The sequence below is a fragment of the Plecotus auritus genome (genome assembly GCF_963455305.1).
Source record: "Plecotus auritus genome assembly, chromosome: 2".
Classification (NCBI taxonomy): Eukaryota; Metazoa; Chordata; class Mammalia; order Chiroptera; family Vespertilionidae; genus Plecotus; species Plecotus auritus.
In genome coordinates this window covers 56,780,520-56,802,042 of record NC_137771.1, presented here as the reverse complement: position 1 = coordinate 56,802,042, position 21,523 = coordinate 56,780,520, and the positions used below count along the sequence as shown (strand labels likewise).

At 37.4% G+C, this 21,523-nt stretch overlaps 1 protein-coding gene across 1 annotated transcript in view; it reads right to left on the bottom strand.

Moving 5' to 3' along the window:
* The window catches only part of MSH4 (mutS homolog 4), a gene marked incomplete at both ends in the record, with an annotated part of 63,471 nt that overhangs the window by 33,012 nt on the left and 8,936 nt on the right, over window positions 1-21,523 (bottom strand). The window contains 6 exons of the mRNA XM_080654638.1: window positions 5,247-5,314; window positions 7,845-8,017; window positions 10,350-10,523; window positions 11,860-11,975; window positions 15,784-15,894; window positions 17,937-18,097. Of these exons, the coding sequence (XP_080510764.1) occupies window positions 5,247-5,314; window positions 7,845-8,017; window positions 10,350-10,523; window positions 11,860-11,975; window positions 15,784-15,894; window positions 17,937-18,097 (803 nt within the window). The remainder of the gene's footprint in view (window positions 1-5,246; window positions 5,315-7,844; window positions 8,018-10,349; window positions 10,524-11,859; window positions 11,976-15,783; window positions 15,895-17,936; window positions 18,098-21,523) is intronic.

Here is a 21,523-nt window from a genome sequence, read left to right as displayed (position 1 = left end):
ATACCTGCCAGCCTAAACACTGTTTAGCAATTACTGATCCATCATAGTAAGACTAGCGCACTAGTCTCCTGAAAGTCTGACAATGAAAAAAAGTTCACATCATTGTACCCAATTTTCATTTCTATTTAAGCTCCTTGATCCACCTTAACCCATAGTAGTGATGGGAAATACAGTTCAATTCTGAACAGAAGGATTAATTGAAAAAGGCAAAAAGAGAATTTCTGGATAGATGATATTTGAAAAGCTGAATCTAAACAATCCAGATGATTACAAAACAACACAAATTTCCCTTATTGGTTCCTATTTGTTCAAATAAAATAATTTTCATAATTCCAGTGGCCCAAATGACTTTCAGTTTTTCAAAATAAAGCAACACCAGCATCCTAAATTTTATAAATAAACATTTTATAAGTTAAATCATAGTACAATCTCTAAAGTGTACTAAACCTGGGGAAATGAGAAAGTTCTCATGGATGGACTACTTTACCAATTCTGACAAAAACTTTAGGTATATTACTATTAAAGTATAGTAGTAATTAATATGGCACTGTTTCTTTTTGAAAGCTTCTGACTTTTGTCCCCATTGTACACACAATACCTGAACTGTTCTGTCATCAGATGGGTCAATTTAAAAGAAATACCAAAAAGTAGGTTTGTGGCCCTAAAACAAGTTATCTCATGCTCTTATAATGGATCTCTGAAACTAACTGGAAGATTAAAAATAAATAAAATTCATCAAACAGAAGACAACTATTATTACTATTACCAAAGGAAAACATCTTCTAAAAATAGCCAAAACTCCCTTGTATAAGAACAAGGTAAAAGAATTAAATCTAACAAAAATCAATTTCTAATAGTTAGAGTAACTAAGAAACTGTGGTATTGGCATAAGGACAGACAGAGACCAATGAAACCAAATAGAGACTAGAAATAAACCCAATAAATTTTGAGTACTTGATTTATGACAAAGGTGGGAGAAAGGACAGTCTTTTCCATAAATGGTGTCAATACAATTATGAATCTATAGGAGGAAAAATGAAATGTGGTCCTTTCCTCATACCACATACAAAAATCAATCCCAGGCAGATTGTAAATCTAAATATTAAAAAAGCAATAAAACATCAGGAATATAACAAAGAAGAATATCTTCATTACCTGTTTGTTTGAATCAGTTTTTATAAATTTCATAATTAATGACTTGGCATCCATTCATCACAGGGCCTAACAATGGCCAAAGTTGTTTACATCTCCCCTATGGTCTTGGCTTTTATGGATGCACAAAAATCATATTACAAGACCTCTAACCACAAACTCCAACATCTGTGTTTTGCATTCTACCCAATAGGGGATTCTTCCACCTAACAACTTCCCATTATAATAAAGATTTTTGCAATGTTTTCCCCTCACTCCTTTTGACTCCTGACCAAGCCTAATACTTTCCCATGTGATCTTGTGTGGCATGCTCCCTCTTCTCAGGAATACCAAGTAATAAAAATCTTCTTTTAATGACAGCCTCGCCATATCATCACTCAGTCACCTCCATAAATTAAAATCCAATGGGTGCAATCAAAACATTGGGTTAGATAAAAACTTCTTAAGCAGGATACAACAAACACTAACTACAAAGGAAAAACACAAACTAGACTACATTTAAATTAAGAACTTTTATTCATCAAAAGATACCACTGACACAGGACCAGTTCTCCAAAAGCCAAGTTTGAGAAACTAGAATTTGAGGGCAAATAATGTATTTGAAAAATAATTTCAGTAAGCAGAAGTAAGAAGGGAAGGGGAGGATAGCACAAGAGGATGCCTTGATGATCCAGTTACTGCTGCATGTTACTATGGCTGAGACCTGTCAGAGATGGTATAAGGTAAGCTTCAGAAGCTATCTCCACAGGTAAGAAAAATTGAATATTTATTCACCTACTCCTGATCAGTATTGGTTATTACCTATTGCCAGAGCAACAACTCTATTCTCTCCTGCAGCCAGAGAAAGTCCTCAGGCAGTAAGTTTCAGCTACTTGCAATAAGAAGCCTTCCTTGTACAAAAGTGAATGCCAAGGGGTTGTGGGTAGTACACCAACAGCATCTATACCACAATATTGAATGGGAAAATATATCTGCAACAAAGAACCAATAAAGGGCTCATATCCTATATAATAAAGAGGGAATATGCAAATTGACCATCACTCCACCACAAAGATGGAAGCGCCCACAGCGGAGGCAGGGTTTCGGTAACACAAGATGGCTGCACCCATAGCAGAGGCCAAGTTCCCGTAACGAGCCTTAACAAGTAATCAGCAGGAACCTGAGGCTGTGCCCCCCCCCGCCCCCGTGGGGCTTGACAGAGGACCTCAGGCCACACCCCCTGCTCAGCAGGGCTTGACGGCGGACCTCAAGGTGTGCCCCCCTGGTCCCAGTGCTGGGCTGGGGGACCTCAGGCTGCTCCCCTCACCCCAGGCCGGGGGACCTCAGGCCGCCCCCCCACACCCTGGTGCCAGGCCGGGGGACCTCAGGCTATGTCCCCTGCCCGGCAGGGCTTGACAGGGGACCTCAGGCCATGCCCCCCGCCCAGTGGGGCTTGAGGGGGGACCTCAAGGTGTGCCCCCCCCGCCCCAGTGCTGGGCCAGGGGACCTCAGGCTGCTCCCCTCACCCCAGGCCAGGGGACCTCAGGCCGTGCCTCCTGCTCAGCAGGGCTTGAAGGGGGAACTGAGGCTGCACCCCCTTCCTGGCGCCAGGCCGGGGGACCTGAGGCTGTGCCCCCTGCCTGGTGGGGCTTGACGGGGGACCTCAAGGTGTGCCCTCCGCCCGGCGGGGCTTGATGGGGGACCTCAGGCCACACCCCCACCCCGGCCCAGGCTGGGGGACCTCAGGTCATACCCCCTGCCCTGGTGCCAGGCCAGGGGACCTGAGGCTGTGCCACCCGCCTGGCGGGGCTTGACAAGGGTGGAACCAGCTGGGTCTGGATCTAGCCCAATGGGGGGGCCGGCTGGGTCTGGGTCTCGCGTGATTTTGAGGCGCACATGGGTGGGCTGAGACTTGACTCTGGGTCCTGTGGTGTGCCCCAGACTCTGACAGGAGGAAGATTTTCATATACATTTTACTAATTTTCTTTCATCTCTGACACTTCTATTATAGAGAAAGGGCAATTATCAATATTAAAACATTTCCTCAGTTAATCCCCTTTTAATGTGCATGAATTTCGTGCACCAGGCCACTAGTCTAAAATATAAAAAGAAATTCTACAGAAGTCACTAAAGAAGATAAACAACCCTAGAGGAAAATGAGCAAGAGACTTGAATAAGACTTTCACAAAAGTAAGTATTCAAGTGGTCTATGTACATATGAAAGGGTGTTCATCTTCAGTAATAGGAAAATGTAAATTAAAACCACAATAAAATACCATTATTTACCAATTACTATGCCTAAGATTTTTAAACGGACAATATCACATTTTGATAAAGAACAATGAGAATTCTCATACACTGCTGAAAATATAAACTGTGCAATGATTGTGAAAAACATTTTGGCAAATATTTTGTCATTATCTCCTGAAGTTGAAGATATACATCCTCCATGACCCCAAAATTCCACTCCTAACTATGAACCCAGTAAAAGTGTGTAAACAACTGTATTAAAAAACAGGTAGATATTGTTTACTAGAATTATTTCTAATTGCCAAAAACTGTCAACAACTCAAAAAGTCAAACAACAGTGAAAGTAATGACATATTCATACAATGAAATATTATTTCACAATAGAAATAAATGAGCTATATCTACATGCAACATGATTAAATCTCACAAACATAATATTGACTAAAAGAATCCAGATATAAACAATAAAAATTGGGTGATTATACTAGTATGTAAAGATTTAAAATATGAAAAATTAAATTATAAAGAAAATTTGAGGGATTTTTGAAAGAGGTAGAAAATAAGATGGAAAGGAGCAGAAAGGGCATTTTTGAAGTAATGACAGTATCTATCTCTTTACCTGAGTAGTCATTACATGGATATTCACTTTGTGATAAATCAATGAGCACTGAATTTTGTGCTCATAGTTCTTGATATACTATGCTGTAATTGCCTTTTTTTTAACCTAAATCTCACACTGGATCATTAATTCCTTTGTTGTAGAAACTTACTTCTTATAGTATCCCTAGCACTTATCACAATGTTTGGTAAAATAAAATCACTTGTTGAATTAATGTAAAAAGGAACCATACACTACAAACATTCATATATGGCAGTCTGAAATCAATTGAGAAAAATTAAAAGTTATTCAAAATGAAGCAAAGAAACTTAGATAAAACTTGAAAATTTTGGTTTAATATTGACATTTTCAAATATTAAAGAAAGAATTTTAGATGTTTGTAATGAAAAACACAAAACTTCCTAATTCATTAAATAGTATGGTCAGCCCTAGCCAGTTTGGCTCAGTGGATAGAGCATCAGCCTGCACACTGAAGGGTCCCAAAGTTCTATTCCAGCCAAGGGCAAATGCCTGCGTGTGGACTCGATCCCCAGTAGGGGGCATGCAGATGGCAGCCAATCAATGATTCTCTCTCATCATTGATGTTTCTATCTCTCTCTCCCTCTCCCTTCCTCTCTGAAATCAATAAAGAAATATATATTTTTTAAAAATAGTATGGTCAGAAACATTTTATAGAAAGAAAAGACATTTGGGCCCTAGCCGGTTTGGCTCAGTGGATAGAGTGTCAGCCTGCAGACTGGAGGGTCTCGGGTTCAATTCTGGTCAAGGGCACATGCCCAGGTTATGGGCTCAATCCCCAGTAGGGGGCATGCAGGAGGCAGCTGATCAATGATTCTTTCTCATCTTTGATGTTTTTTCTCTCTCCCTCTCCCTTCCTCTATGAAATCAATAAAAATATTTTTTTTTAAAAAAAGAAAGGACATTTGAGTTAATTCAAATAAAAAATTTTAAGCATTATTCTTCTCAGTAAATACTTATGATCAGAAAATTGCATTTTCTAAAATCAATATCCTTAAGGGGAAATATAAGAACTCATCTTAGGCAAGCAATTCCACACTGGAGATTTTCAGAGGACTTTTAGTTTAGTCAGAAGTTTTTGCTTTTAAAGGCCTTAAAAAACCTAGATATTAATAATGAAGCACTTTCCCAAAACATTTTAATAATGTCCAATTGTTACATTACATTAAGACAATTTTCATCAGAATGTATAATAATAATATAACCTATAATGTATATATAAACATACCGTGTCTTGCTTTGGAATTTGGACTAAAACAGAAAGAAGCTGCTCCGTATCAAGAAATCTTGCTATAACTAAAACAAACAAAAAACTATGAGCATTTGAACTTTGTTAGTTTAAAATATAGACTGTGTATCCTCAAATAATAAACTAGAACCATTCTACCCACAAATATTACTTGTTTCATTGTCTTTATCTATCTTACATGTGGTAGGAATAAAATAATAGTCAATTCTTAATTTTGATTACTCACAATCTGTCTTCCAAATTTGACACTGTTGATCACCCCTTCCTTCATGAAACTCTACTTCTCTAACTTTTGATGTTGCTTCTCATAATTTTCTTCCCACCTTCGGATCTCTAACTTTTCTTGCTGATACTTAAAAAGATTAGTTTAGAAGTATAGTTGGACAGTGTAATCATGTAATCTTCCAGAAGTTACCTAACTTCTATATTTTAAATGTGGATAATGACATCTACCTCCTAGGGTTGCTGTGAGGATTAAGTGAGATAATGTGTGTAAAGTATCCTGAACATACCAGAGCTTAAAACTGTTATTTTATTCTTCTCAATTCATTTTCCAGTTTAAAGTATTCTATAAAAATAAATGTATAGATAATTATAATCTATCTCTTTTCAATATCCCCAGGTTGTTATTTCTATCTATCACTCTCCCTTCCTCTTTCTCTAAAAAAAATCAATAAAAACATATCTAAAAAAAACTTTTTTATGTCATTCGCTTCTTGTTCAAACCACCAAGTCTTGTGATAATTTTCATTGTGCCTTCTTCTAGCACTGTGCCCTTTTCTAATTTACCACTTCTACCATAAATTAATTATGTTTGAACTATTTTTAAAAATTAGACTAAATAGGCTCAGTATATTACTTATACTACTCTTACACTGTTCAATTATGACATTTTACATGTGATTCCACTAGACTCTTAAAGTCCTTAGATTGGCCTTGCTCTTTTTCAATCTCTTCCTTCTTCCTTTCCTCAAATCTATCACAACAACCAGAATAATGTTTCTAAAATAAAGGTTTGCTCATATTACTCTCTCAGTTTAGAACTGTCAGCTCCCTATGTCCTGCATGATAAAATCCCAATGTCTTAGTATTATATAAAGGTCCTTCATAAGCTAGCCCCAGTGCTCATTTCCTGCTATTCCCCAATGCTTCAAATCATAAATAAGTACTGGCCATATCTTAAATACAACAAGCTCTTTTATATCAATGTAAGTATAACTCTACCTTTTCCAACTTCCCAGAAAAATAAGTGTACTTTAAAAAGTAATGAGGGTTTAAAATCACAGCCAATAGGACTCCTACCAGATCTTTATCCCTGCTACCACATCTAAACATATTTTTATTACCCTGTGTACATTAATAAACCTTGCATAGGCATGCTCCCTTTGTCTTGAATATCATTTCTAGGATTCTCCTGTTGTCAAAGTCCTCATTTCCTTAAGACAGAGCTGAAATATTGTCTTTGTGAATCCCATATGGATTCTACCATTATCCCAGTTTCTTCCTCTGTGTTACCATAAAATACTCAATTATGATTGCATTTACCACACTGCATCACATATTTGGAGGTCTGTTTCCCTAACATGAATTTAAGATCCTTGAGAACAGAAACTTATAACTTAATCTTCCTTATCTTTTTACCCCTAATGCCTATAAAATACCTACAATAAAGTAATACAGGGTCTTTTAAAATAAGTTTCAGATTCTCATATTTTAATAAACTATAAAAATTACTCTCCCACCCTGCTCTATGTTCGTGTTCCCCCACTTTTTACATGTTACAATAAACTATAAACTGTCACAATATAGGAAACATAGAAATGGTTGGAGCTTGACTAACATTACATGATTAAATGACTTTAATATTCCTGGCACTTATGAATTACACGGAATGCCAGGTATAGATAGGCCAACAAGATGTTGCTGTGAACAAGAAAAGGCTTACCAGTTAAAAATGGCTTCTTTGTACCTTTCCCAAAGTTTTACTAAATACACTGTAATATATAGAAAAAGTGAATATATTCAACAACATTGGGAGTGCATAGTCACAGCCAATATAATGCCAGAATTTTTAAGGAACTATACAAATTTAAATGTATTTGGAATTGGAATGAGGAAAAATTGTTCAGGCTGTAAATGCCTTCCAGATTTTCATGTGCCACTTCAGTTTACACTACCAGTACACCAGGAGGGTGGTTGGAAAATGGGGGTATGAAAGACAGACCAAGTTCCTAGACACCAGGAACTGGACTAGGAACAAGGCATACAAAATGTCCTTCCACCTGTAGGTTTAAGAAGAACATTGCACTGCCATGCCAGTGAGCAAATAGCCAGGTGCCATGGGCAATTCTCTTACCTCATGTTATGGGTTATATTGTGTCCCTTCAATAAGATATTTTAAAGTCCTAAATCCCCATATCTGTGAATGTGTCCTTATTTGAAAATTAAATCTTTGCAGATGTAATCAAGTTAAGATAAAGTAATTAGGGTGGGCTTTAATCTGACTGGTGTCCTTATAAGAAGACAATGTATCTTTCCAATAATTTCTATTTATAAACTTAGAGGATGTTCATTTACCTGACTGAAGTCCAAAGAAGAGGTCCTCATCTTGAAGTAGTTCTTGAACACAATCTAACCTCATGTTAATGGTTTCAATATCAACTAGAGGTTCTAATATATTAGAACGAAGTCTTCTACTCCCTCCAGGAGTCTTAGTGTAATTTAGAACACCAAAGAGAGTGTGATTATTCCTTTGAAAACACAAGTTTGAAAATTTTCATTAAGTATACAAAAGACAAATATAAGAAAATTGCAATTTAAATTTGTAACTAATCCTATAATCTATAGTAGTGAATCTCAAATGTTAACATGCATACAAATCACATGTGTATTCTGATTCAGGACAGGCATGAGACCTAAGAATCTACATTTTGAATAAGCTCCCAAGTATGCTGTCAGTCAATGAACCATATGTTGATTAATAAGAATCTACCGTATCTTCTTACATTTAACAATTTTTTCATAGATAATTTACCATATTCAGACTAATATAAAATGTTCTAATCCAGCCCTAGCTGATTTGGCTCAGTGGATAGAGTGTCAGCCTGCAGACTGAAGGGTCCCAGGTTCTATTACAGTCAAGGGCACGTGCCCAGGTTGCCTGGGTTGCTCAATCCCCAATAGGGGGTGTGCAGGAATCAGTTGATCAATGATTCTCTCTCATCATTGATGTTTCTATCTCTCTCTCTTCTTCTCCCTTCCTCTCTGAAATCAATACAAATATATTTAAAAAATAAAATAAAATGTCCTAATCCATGACATTCTATTAGTAATTGCAAGATATCAAGAATAATCCTATATAATAAAAGGCTAATATGCAAATTGTCTCCTCCACCAGGAATTCGACTGGGAGTCTGACCAGGGAGCGGGGCCAGCCCACCAACCACCCGCGGTCCCTCCCCCCTGCTGGCCTGGCCCGATCAGCCCTGATTGGGATGGGGCGACCCCACCCATGCACGAATCCATACACCAGGCCTCTCTAGTTGATATAATAAGGACATAATTTTTTTCTGTGACGAAAAACAAATAATAATATTCATTCATCCTTAGGTGGAGAAAATCTTTTACATTAATAAAATGAGTATTTAATATAATCACTTCATTCTAACTTAAGAAGTTAGAGAATTACAAATGAAAGAGGAAAAAAAAATTGAGGTGCAGAAACTGTTAAAAAACAAACAAACAAAAAAACCACAGACTTCAGTCAAGATGGCAGGTGTAGGTAAATATGGTATTTGCATCCTCCCACCACCACATCAAAATTACAACTAACCTACAAAACAACCATCATTCAGAACATCCTGAAATCTAGCAGAATGGAAGTCCTACAACTAAGGATATAAAGAAGAAGCCACATGAGACTAGTAGGAGGGGTGGAGACGCAGACCAGGCTAGTCCCAAACCCACGTTTAGTGGATAATTGGGAGGGATATCTCAGCCGCAGAGATCCCCCCTGAGGAGTGAGAGGTCCCAGCCCCACACCAGGCCCCAGAGACCAGGATTCCAGTGCCAGGAAGAGAAGTCCCCATAACTGTTAAAACTAGCAGGGCCTGACCTGCGTGGCTCAGCGTCATCCTATGAATTAGCAGGTCAGATCCCCAGTGTGGGACATGCAGGAGACAGCTAATCAATGATTCTCTCTCATCCATTGATGTTTCTCTCTTTCTCTCCCTTTTCCTTCCTCTCTAAAATCAATTAAAATATATTTATTTTTTTAAAAAAGCAAAAACTAGAGGGGATTGTAGCTGAGTGAGATGAAAAGATGCTGGAGTTCCAGGCAGTTCCTCTTAAACAGCCCATGCATGGACTTACTTGGACTCGCTCCCTCTGGGCTCCAGTGCCAGAGCAACAGCTGAAAAGGCACGAGGGACATGCAGACAGAAAATGAATTGTCTGGCATCAGAGTGAGAGCTCAAAGGGCAGAGAAGTGCTGGCAGAGGCCACTGTTCCTTTTCTGAGATACAATGTCCCCTCCACAAAGCTGGCAGGCAGGCACCATATCTGAGTTTCCATCAACCTGGCTTGCACTATTCTCCCTACGCTGGGATTCCCTAAGATCCTGCCCCACCCAACTTGCAGGCCCATCCAAGCTGTTTCCAGTGGCTTTTCAATTTGAACAGCTTGTCTTGGCTCATGCTCTCAAAACAGCAGCATTTGGCCTCAGTGTGCCCCATACCTCTCATTAAGTGGCCCCAGGCCTGGCACTAGCAGCAGCCAGCCTTGGTTTGTAGCTTGGCCTCTCCAGGGCAGCTCCAAGCCCAGCACAAGTAACAGCCATCTGCAGATCGCTTTGTAGCTTATGTCAGATGGGCCCAGGCAGCCCCGGGCAGCACACAGGCCGTGGCTTATGCCATTTCCACAAATATCTTTTAAAAACCTGATTTTGGTGAAACATCTGAACAGTTGAGCAACAACGCAATTATTCGCCATCAATCAATTTTTTAAAATGTAAACTATACATAAAAAATATGACATAGTAAAATATGCTGGTACATTTTATATAAAAAAAATGGGTGATCTTACCTAGAGTCTTGATTATTAACTAGTAATTCAAGATTTTGGGCTGAAGATGAATCTATCATGGCTGTCTGTTCACTACCTTGGAAACAAATCTTCAGCGATTTTGGTGCATAAACTGAATTTTGAATAAATTCAACATATTTTAATAAAGCTGCCACAGCTGCAAGGCAGTAATACCTGTAAGGTGACCCATGATACATCATTATAAATCTTTAGAATAAAAAAATTGCTGTAAGTGAAACATGTATTTCAACTTAATACTAGAAAAATTATAAATATTTGCATAGCACTGCTCAAATTCAAAGTAAAAAAAGTACACTGAGTTCCTGATTTTTTTAAAACAATGTAAATTACCTCTAAAACATAAACCATGATAAAAATGGACAATTTTCTGAAGTCTGACACTTAAGGGATATTAAATGCCAATAAATCACATTAGAAGTCAACATTCAGCCCTAACTGGTTTGGCTCAGTGGATAGAGCGTTGGCCTGCAGACCGAAAGGTCCCAGGTTCGATTCTGGTCAAGGGCATGTACCTTGGTTGCGGGCACATCTCCAGTGGGAGGTGTGCAGGAGGCAGCTGATCAATGTTTCTCTCTCATTGATGTTTCTAACTATCCCTTTCCCTTCCTCTCTGTAAAAAATCAATAAAATATATATTTTTTAAAAGTCAACATTCAGTGATAATTTGTGTCAAATTTTTTATGTGCCATTCTAAGTATTTAAATAATGTTGAAAGAGTCTAAGCTTTGAAGGTAAAGTCAGGAGGTCCCAACATATAGGAAAGTACATTATGACTCAGTGGGAGTAGTCATTGTGATTAACTGAGTAAATAAGAGGTCACATTATCTACTTAGCATGTTCTAAGAAATATCCTTTCCAAACATATCATTCCTTGTCTCATGCTGAATCTTTTAGGAGTAAAGTTATGAAGTAATAGGAACAGAGCTTTAATCACATTTCTAGTTTACTAAATAGCTATTGAGCTTTTCACTTCAAAATAAAGTAAGCAGCAACCATTAGGGCAATAGATTATGACTAATTTGGAGAAATTCTATATAAATTAAGTTAGCAAGATATGCCTTGTGTGTAAATTTTAGTTAACTATTTTACTATTTTAAAATCCCTCAGTTGTATTATAAGCCAGGCACTTTTTGCCCTGGCCAGTGTAGTTAAGTTGGTGCATGCACGGTCCCATGCACCAAAAAGTTGCCAGTTCAATTCCTGGTCAGGCACATGCCTAGGTTACAGGCTCAGTCGCTGGTAGGGGGCATGCAGGAGGCAGCCAATAGGTGTTGCACTCCCATATTGATGTGTTTTTCTCTCTTCCCCTCTCCCTTCCTCTCTCTCTAAAAATCAGTCAATCAATCAATAATTTTTAAGATATTTTTAAAAATAAGCCAGGCACTTTTCTAGGTAATAGGAATACAGCAGAGAACAAAACAGACAAAAGACCTTGTCCTTGTAGAACTCACACTAAACATTTATTCACTTTCTTTAAGTCATAACTTACTTGGACTGAACCTCCATCAGGACAGTGCTGAATTCTGCTATGCATAACTGTTCAATGTACTCTAATCCTTTTGTTTCATTGAAGTATTTCCTTTGGACTGTAGTGAAATTTACATTCTAAAAATAAATTTTAATTTCAAAATAAAGTAAGTTTCATTCACTTACCCAAAACTGGTTTCTTAAACACATGTGTGTACATAGCTTAAATATTATATAAAGTTTATTTTTATGTTTTCTAGAATTAAAGTTTTCTTATTTATAAAAAAATAAAGAATGATTATCTGTCTTAAGTGAATTATAATATAGCCTGTAGCTCTTATTAGAGCATGCTCACATTAAATTTAACTGAATATGTTAGGAAACATAATAAAAAATAAACATCAGAGTATCTTCCTTCTAGTAATTTTATTCTACAGCAGCATCATCACACAGGCTTACAACCAGACTGGCATACTCTATCATAATTAAGAGAATGTGCTAGTTGAGGGAAAATGAAAACATCTATTCCATCTATCAAATCTATGAAGTGATATCTTCATGAGGTGAATTTAATTTATTTAAAATAAAGAAAAGTTGCCCTAACTGGTTTGGCTCAGTGGATAGAGCATCGGCCTGCAGACTGAAAGGTCCCAGGTTCGATTCCAGTCAAGGGCATGTACCTTGGTTGCGGGCACATCACCAGTAGGAGGTGTGCAGGAGGCAGCTGATTGATGTTTCTCTCTAATCGATGTTTCTAACTCTCTATCCCTCTCCCTTCCTCTCTGTTAAATCAATTAAAAATAAAGAAAATAAAGAAAATAAAGAAAAGTTAATAATGGGATTTTTAAAAAGAGAAAAACAGCATGAAGTTGTAGAACAAAAGGTGTCTACTACTTTGAATAAAAATTGGTAAGAAAGGTAATTTAACACTGGATTGCTTAAAAGCTGTAAAACTGAAAAAAGTCATAAACAGATAATTTGTTATGTGCCAAGAATATTTTAACAGTTGTCATTTAATCTGCACAATAACCCTATGACTTAAGTCTTATTAACTACAATTTCTATGTAAGTAAAATTCTGAAAAGTCAAGTCACTTTTCTCATATCATACAGTTGATATGTCCCAGAGCCAAAACTTGAATTTAGAATCTTTAACTTACAAAGTCTATGTTCCTTCCACTTCATATTGCTTCTGATTTAATGAAGGTCTTTTTATAGTAAGTGTGGTAATAATGATAATAATATTGATTTTTCTCTCTACTTGTAATACTTTTAGCTCAAATATTTCCATGGCTTGCTACCTCACTCCATTCAGGATTAAATGTAACCTTCTTGATAAAGTCATTTATGATTGCCCTATATAAAAATCAGTTCTCTAGGAGATAGAAATTGTTATTGTCCCCATTTCACTGACTAAAAAAATCAAAGAGTTTAAATAAGCTAACTTGCATAATCACTTAAAATCAGCATCTACAGCCAAAACAGTCCAACTCCTCTATTCTAAAGCACTATGTTATACTGCCTTACAACTCAAGTGTAGTGAATATATGGTGTTTTTGCCTTTGTGGTGGTCTGACTGTCAATTATAGTACTCTGTGCCTCACAGCAATTATAGTACTTAGTGCCCCATAGCATAAAGCACATGACCTGAAGTTAATCAATTAATAGTGTCTCTATCCCCAGAAATAGTGACTAGCCTAACATGTGGGAATGTAAACAAAGCAGAAACAGTCAGGGTCCTTCCCTGGAATTCCTATATGGACACTAGAAGAAAGAAGTTCTTTTTTTTATCAGAGTTGGGTTAGTTGAGATGAATTAGCTATCAGCAATCTTCCTCTTAAACCTCATAGAGGTTAACTATCAGCAGCTAAAAAAATAAAAGCGTGGTAAGGCTAGCATATATCCAACTAGTTGGCTTCCCTTTTACATAAGTCAATAAATTTCTTTTTCACTCAAGCTAGTTTAAGTTGAATTTCTGTTATTTATAACCAAAAACAGAATGCTTAATCAAAACAAAATAATGGAAGTTGGAGAGGTTTACTTTCATAAGAGTGATGGAAAGAAGTTAGAAATAATGAATGAAAGAAGCAACAGATAAAGAGACTTGCCTAATAGAGACAATAGATTTACAAGAGGGAGCATTTCTGGCAGAGAATCAAAGACAGCTGAGCTACAGAGGATCTAGAAAAACACCAGAAAAAATATTTTATGACTACAGATTCTGTATATTAAGGAGAATAAAGAACTCATTGGACACTAAATCTCAGCTTTGGTCCCCAAAGTGTCAAAGATAAGTCTACAAACATAACAAAATACAGTGTATTGTGAAAATAACTTGCACTCATCAGGAATTATTCCAACTGCAATGCTGCCTACTTGGTTTAGAGCAATAGCCCCCTTCCACAAAAAAAAGGAAGATTTTCCAGAGGAATGAGATAAATTACATGGTAGAAAGGGCCTTACTGAGGGGAAGTGCACTGGTTGGATAAGGTTCCAGAGCACTTACCTGGCATAGTCCCACAGATGGAGGTTAAAGTAGGAGGCCAATTGTGAGGCAATACATAGTACCAAAACAAGCTGAAACAATTCTGTAATATAGATCAAATTCTCTAAAGGAAAGTACTTGATAGCTGCTATTCCCTAAAGAACAAGAACTTCAATTTCAACTAATCTGTAAGCGTAATAACTAGTTTCCAGGAAGCTAGACCTAAGGAAATCCAGCTTTCTCTATGGGTCTGCCTCTTGTATACTCTAAGAAATCTCCTAATTACCTAAAATATTTTTCCTTTTATTTAAAACTAGAAGCCTGTTGCATGAAGATTTGTGCAATAGGCCTTCCTTCCCCTGGCTGCCAGCACCAGTTTTCCTCTAGCACCGGTTTTCCTCCGGCACCCGGGACCCAGGCCGCAGCGGAGCCAAGCCTTCAGCCTTCAGCGGAGCCAAACCTTCAGCCTTCAGCTTGGCTCCGGCCACAGCGGAGCTTTCAATCTTCAGTCTTCAGTCTTCTGTCTTTGCTCAGGCGGAGCCTTCAGTCTTTGCTCCGTGCTGAGTATGCAAATTAACCCACAATCTTTGTTGGGTTGATTTGCATACTCACTCCTGATTGGCTGGTGGGCGTCACAGAAATACAGTCAATTTGAATCTTTCTCTTTTATTAGTGTAGATATATCAAGGCTCATCTTCTACATTAATAAAAGAGAAACATGCAAATTAACCATCACTCCGCTATGCCCACCAGCCAATCAGGAGGGAATATGCAAATTAGAAGGACAAAGATTACAGCAGCCCAGCTGATCCAGGCAAGGGAGTGGCCAGGTGGGGCAGGACACCTGCTATGAGAGGGAGGGCGGGGGGCAAAGGGATCTACAGGAGTGGCACTCCAGCTGCAGTGAAGATGAAGACTGCAGGCTCCGGAGTCTGCAGCAAAGACAAAGATGGCAGACTCCAGCTGGAGTCTGCAGCAAAGCAGCAAAGACGAAGATGGCAGACTCTGACCAGAGTCTGCAGCGAAGACAAAGATGGCAGACTCTGGCCGGAGTCTGCAGCAAAGGTGGCAGACTCCAGCAGGAGCGCAGGCCTGGGTCTCAGGTGCCGGAGGAAAACTGGTGCTGGAAGCCAAGGGAAGGAATGCCTATTGCACGAATCTCTTCGTGCAACGGGCCTCCAGTTTTTATTATATGTACTAACAGTTCATTAGATTAGAACTTGTATTTAGTACATTCCTCAGGGAACTAAATACAGGGTGGGACAAAAGTTGGTTTACAGTAGTTGATATGGAAAATAATACCATAATTAATAAGTAATAATACAAGAATAAACTCTGTTAAGCCTACTTTTGGCCCAGCCTATAAAGTCACTCAAAGTATTGTTCTTTAGAATAATATTACAAAATGGATTTTAAATAAAGTAAGATCTCCAATGTTACCATTGAGAGTAAAATCACATACCTTGAAATTTTCTGTGATCAGAGTAAACAACTTAGTTGAATTCCCCACAACACAAGCAGTATTCGACATTATTATTTCCAAAGGTGATAAAATTTTGAGTTTAGTGATCACCTAAAATCATTTGAAAAATCAATTTCTTAAATGTAAGCTTAGGATTCTCTTAAACAAAAATTGGTCATATTGTCTTAGAGAGAAATATTTTAAATCATTTCATAGAGATATAAAAGTACAACTTTCCAAATTATATATTCAATTAAAATGTATTTCTAATGATTATGTACTAAGCATATATCCTATATAATTGCAAATATAAAATATTAACATAAACATAGGGTATTTATTCAAAACAGTTTGTAACAATTCGAAGCCCCAAAATTAATTTAAATTTATCAAATACATACTCTTAAAATAAGATTTTTTAAAATAAATTCTTCCAATCAGCATTTTATCCATCTCAATGAAAACCATTCAATAGTGTAACTATGGTGATACAATCAATATGACCTCACCAGTACATCTTAGAAGTTGAAAAGTAAAAAAATCAAAGATGACAACATCTGCTTTATGACTTACGCTTTTCCCAATATTCTAGTAAAGGGAATTTTTTAGAAATACTTTAGACATACCGAGTATTAGTCAGTTTGATTAACATTCCTGTTTTATAAAAACTTGTTTCCTATTCTTTTTAAATTGCATAAAAATGTGAAATACCACCCTAGCCAGTTTGGCTCTGTGGATAGAACATCAGCCTGTGGACTGAAGGGCCCCAGGTTCAATTCCAGTCAAGGGTATGTATCTTGATTGCAGGCTCCTCCCCAGCTCAGGAGGCAACCAATCGATCTATTTTTCTCACATCAATATTTTTCTCTGTCTCTGCCTCTCTCTCTCACTCTCCCTAAGAATCAATAGAAAAGTATCCTAGGGTGAGGATTAAAAAAAAAGTGAAATACCCAGAGATGAAGGTAGTAGGCAGTACTATTATTAGTTAAGTTGTTAGGTATATTTAAAAATTTATTATTAGGTAAGAAAAGAAAGCCTATATCCTGGGGCATCATAAAGGAGGACTTAGAGTAGGAATGGACTACTTCTACCTGTTAAGTCACACAAATTCCCGTAATAGGCCACTGGCCCAAATTAATGAGTAATAGGAAGTAAAGGCAAGAAGAGATTACATTATGATTGATCAAAGAGACCAATTTCCCTTAACTCTCAAAAATAAAATTTAAATACAGTTCAGTGGAAATAACACTTTAGAGACAGCATTATTACATACTAGAGGCCCGATCAGGGCCAGCCAGCTGGGAGGAGGGACCACAGAAGGTTGGCCGATGGCAGGAGGTTGGCTATGGGAGTGCACTGACCACCAGGGGGCAGCTCCTGCATTGAGCATCTGCCCCTTGGTGGTCAGTGTGTGTCATAGTGACTGGTTAACCAGTTGTAATGGTCACTTAGGCTTTTATATATATAGATATTATCTTTGGAACAAATCCAGGAATTATTAAAGGTATAATTTTACAAACTAGAATTAATAATTTGAAATGTAGCAAAACACTATTTTTAGAACTATCCTATAAAATAAAAGCCTAATAATGCTAAGTGTCCAGTCGTCCAGTTGGCCATTCAACCAATCAAAGCGTAATATGCGAATGATACGCCAAGGCTGCTCAACTGCTCGCTATGACATGCACTGACCACCAGGGGGCAGACAGTTGACCGATTGACCAGTCGCTATGATGTGCACTGACCACCAGGGCACAGACGCTCCAACTGGTAGGTTAGCTTGCTTCTGGGCTCCGGCCGATCGGGACTGAGCAAGACAGGCCGGACACACCCTGGAGCCCTCCGGGGGTCCCTCCCTGGCTGGCCAACCTCCTGCATCCCTCCCTGGCCCCAATCATGCAATGGTGGGGTCCCTCGGCCTGGCCTGCACCTTCTTGCAATCCAAGCTGAGGGACCCTACCCCAAGTGTACAAATTTCGTGCACTAGGCCTCTAGTATATACTAAAAATATATCAGATGAAAAACAATTTTATTTTAATTGAGACTACCAAACCTGCATGCTACCAAAAAGTAAACTACTTAGGAAAGTAATGACTTGAAAATCAGGCTAGTGCCCAATAGATCAATCATTTTCTAGGATTATAAATACTTACCTTTGCATATGTTGTGTTGTCTGCAAACTGAGATAATATAATTTGTGGGCTTTTTAAGTCAATACTTGCCATTCCTATTTCACCCCTGGCAAGTCCTCTCCCTTCTACAACAGCTACAATAACTGATGGGGAGTGTACAGAAACTGCAGATGAAGATGTAGCTGCTAAAAAGAATTTTTTAAATGTATAAACATTAATAAAAATAATTTCCAGTTTTTTCTCATACAATCTCAAGACATCAAATCTAGGACATGGCTATTAATATCCAAAGAAATAATCTGCCCTAACTGGTTTGGCTCAGTGGATAGAGCGTTGGTCTGTGGACTCAAGGGTCCCAGGTTCAATTCCGGTCAAGGGCATGTACCTTGGTTGCGGGAACACACCCAGTAGGGAGTGTGCAGGAGGCAGCTGATCGATGTTTCTCTCTCATCGATGTTTCTAACTCTCTATCCCTCTCCCTTCCTCTCTGTAAAACATCAATAAAAATATTTTTTAAATAATAATAATAATAATAAAAGAAATAATCTTTTTTTACTCATCAAAAAATAACTTTTCATATTCACACCAAATAAAAATGTTAATTCTCAAAATATTTTGCCAAAAATTAACTTCATTAACATTTAGAAGTAATTTATACAGTCTTAGTTTCCATTTTATTGAAATGCAGTCACAAAAGAAACACTAAATTTGGGATTAAAAAAAAACACCTAGATTTTTTTTATTTTACACTGTCATGTAAAAGCTATATAAATGTGAGCAAATTATTTTATCTATAATAATAAAAGCGTAATATGCTAATTAGACCAGACGTCCTTCCGGATGAAGCCACCTTTTACACAAAACCTTTTACATATAAAAATGTTTGTAAAGTATATGAAATTAAACATAGAACATTATTCATGGACAAAAATATCTGGAATCCTATTTTCAAAGAAATAAAATTATCTCTCATTCCTTTGTTAGCATTTCAATAAACCACTTTTCTCCTCTCCTTTCACTCCCTGACCTAGATTCCTTTTTTATTTTCTATTCTTCTTCTAATATGTATATAAAATTACTTACACATTTATTCTATCTTAGTGAGTAGTCAACTTAAGAGTTCATGTAAAAATCTATTGTATCGAGATTTCAGAATCTGTTTTGCCATGAAAACCATGTTATATGTGGTGACTGAGTTTACATTACATCTATAGAAGTCAGTTTAAGTTCTGTAATAGAATATGACCTTCCTATTTTTAATTGTAACATAAATACCAAGTTCCTGTGGAAATTCAGTGCTCTCAGGAGACATTTCCTATAAACTTCTAAAAGAACATTTATATGCCCTGATTGATGTGGTTTAGTTCTTTGGACATCACGCAGTGCACCAAAAGGCTGCCAGTTCCATTCCTAGTCAGGGCACATGGGCTCGATCCCCAGTAGGGGGCAAGCAGGAGGCAGCTGATCCATGTTTCACTCTCACACCAATGTTTCTCTCTGCCTCTCCCTTCCTCTCTCTCTCTAAAAAGTCAATTAAAAATCTTTAAAGTAAAATAATAGAACATTTATAGTTATCTCTGTTATGAATAATACCACAAAAGTAGGTTTGCAGTTTTGAGGACACAAAACAGAGCTTATCTTGTATTATTATTTATTATTGTACTAAAGGCCCAATGCACGAAATTTGTGCAAGAGTAGGCCTTCCTTCCCCCAGCTGCCAGCACCGGCTTCCCTCTGGCACCTGGGACCCCAGCTTCCCTCCGGCCACCAGCAGGCACCCAAGACTCGGGCTTCCCTCGCAGCCCCGGCTTCATCCGGTGGGTTGTCCGGAAGGACATTGGTTCTAATTAGCATATTACACTTTTATTATTATAGATTATTTTCCATACAAAACTATACAAGACAAACTCTGTTTTGTGTCCGCACAACTGTAAACCTACTTTTGCTCCATCCTGTATAAAGAGCATCCTTGTGCATAAAGCTTTTCTCTGGGTCTCTTCTTATTTCCTTAAAATGGATCCTTGGAAGTCAAATAATGGAAAACCACTATTTTTTATTTTTATTATATTTAATGGAGTAACATTGGTTAATAAAATTATATAGATTTCAAGTGTACAACCTGAAACGTCATCTATATAATGCATTGTATGCGCAGAAAACTGCTATTTTTTAAGGGTCTCATATATTGCCAAATTTATTTTCAGAATTATACCAATTTTTAATCCCATCAGCAGTATGAAAAATAAATTTTGTATTATGACTTATGAAATGTATTACTGTTACTTTTGGCTAATTTAATAGACTTTTGTTCAAATTTGTATTTTTTAAATGACTACAAAATTTAAATATAATTTAACATATCCATTTGTTTCTTATTTTTTCTTTTGAAATGTTTATACCCTTTTAATACAATTTTTATTAGGTCTTAATGTTTTCCATCTGTTTTTATGAGAATTTTGTAAACCAATGACAATAATTTATAGTTACTACTAATCTTGATTTTTTTCATATCTCAAAGATTCCTATTTTGTATAGACAATATTTTCCTTTATAATTTCTTACATTGCTTTTCTGCTAAGAAATTCCTCCTTCATTAAGATATTTGATATGCATTACTATTTTCTCTAACTTTTTTTACTTGTTTTATTCATTTTGATCTTTCATCTCGGCAGAACTTTGAGCAGTAAATTTGTTTGTCCACATGTTTGGAATAAGAGATGACAGAAAGTACAGATTTAGACTCATTCATAAACAGTTTCTAATGTCTAGCTGGATGGTCAGGGACTTGAAAGGAACAGGATTGTTCTAGATACGATAGATTTTTACATGAACTCTTTCTCTCTCTCTCTCTCTGGAGAAGATGTATGTGGATGAGTCTCTAAGAAAGGACACAAGCTGATTTGGCTCAATGGGTAGGTAGAGTGTCGTCTGCAGACTGGAGGATCCCGAGTTTGATTCTGGTCAAGGGCACATGCCCAGGTTACGGGCTCAATCCCCAGCAGGGGGCATGCAGGAGGCAGCCAATCAATGATTCTCTCTCATCATTGATGTTTTTCTCTCTCCCTTGCCTTCCTCTCTGAAATCAATAAAAATATTTTTTTTTAAAAAAAGAAAATATGAAAAGGCATTCACTCTAGAGGAGTCTCTTAATAATCAGGTGGACAAAATGACAGCGCTGTGGATGTCAAGTAGCCTCTTTTCCCAGCCACTCCAGCACTTCCTCAACAGACCCATTAACAAAGTGGCCATGGTGGCAGGATTGTGCCTATGCATGGGCTCAATAACAGGAACTTCCTGTTATCAAAGTTGACCTGGTTACTCACACTGCTGAGTGCCTAACCTGCCAAAAGCAGAGATCACATTAAATGTCCCAAAAAACACCACTCCTCAGGGAAACAGCCTTAGATTCATTACACTGGATTTCTTCCATCATGGAGAGGAAAGATATCTGTCTTCACTGGAACAAACACATATTCTAGATACAGATTTGCCTTCTTTGCACACAGTGCTTCCACCAGCATCACCATCTATGAATTCACAGAATGACTTATCCACCATTGTGGCATTCAGCACAATAACGCATCTGACTAAAATGGTCAGTGGAGGAT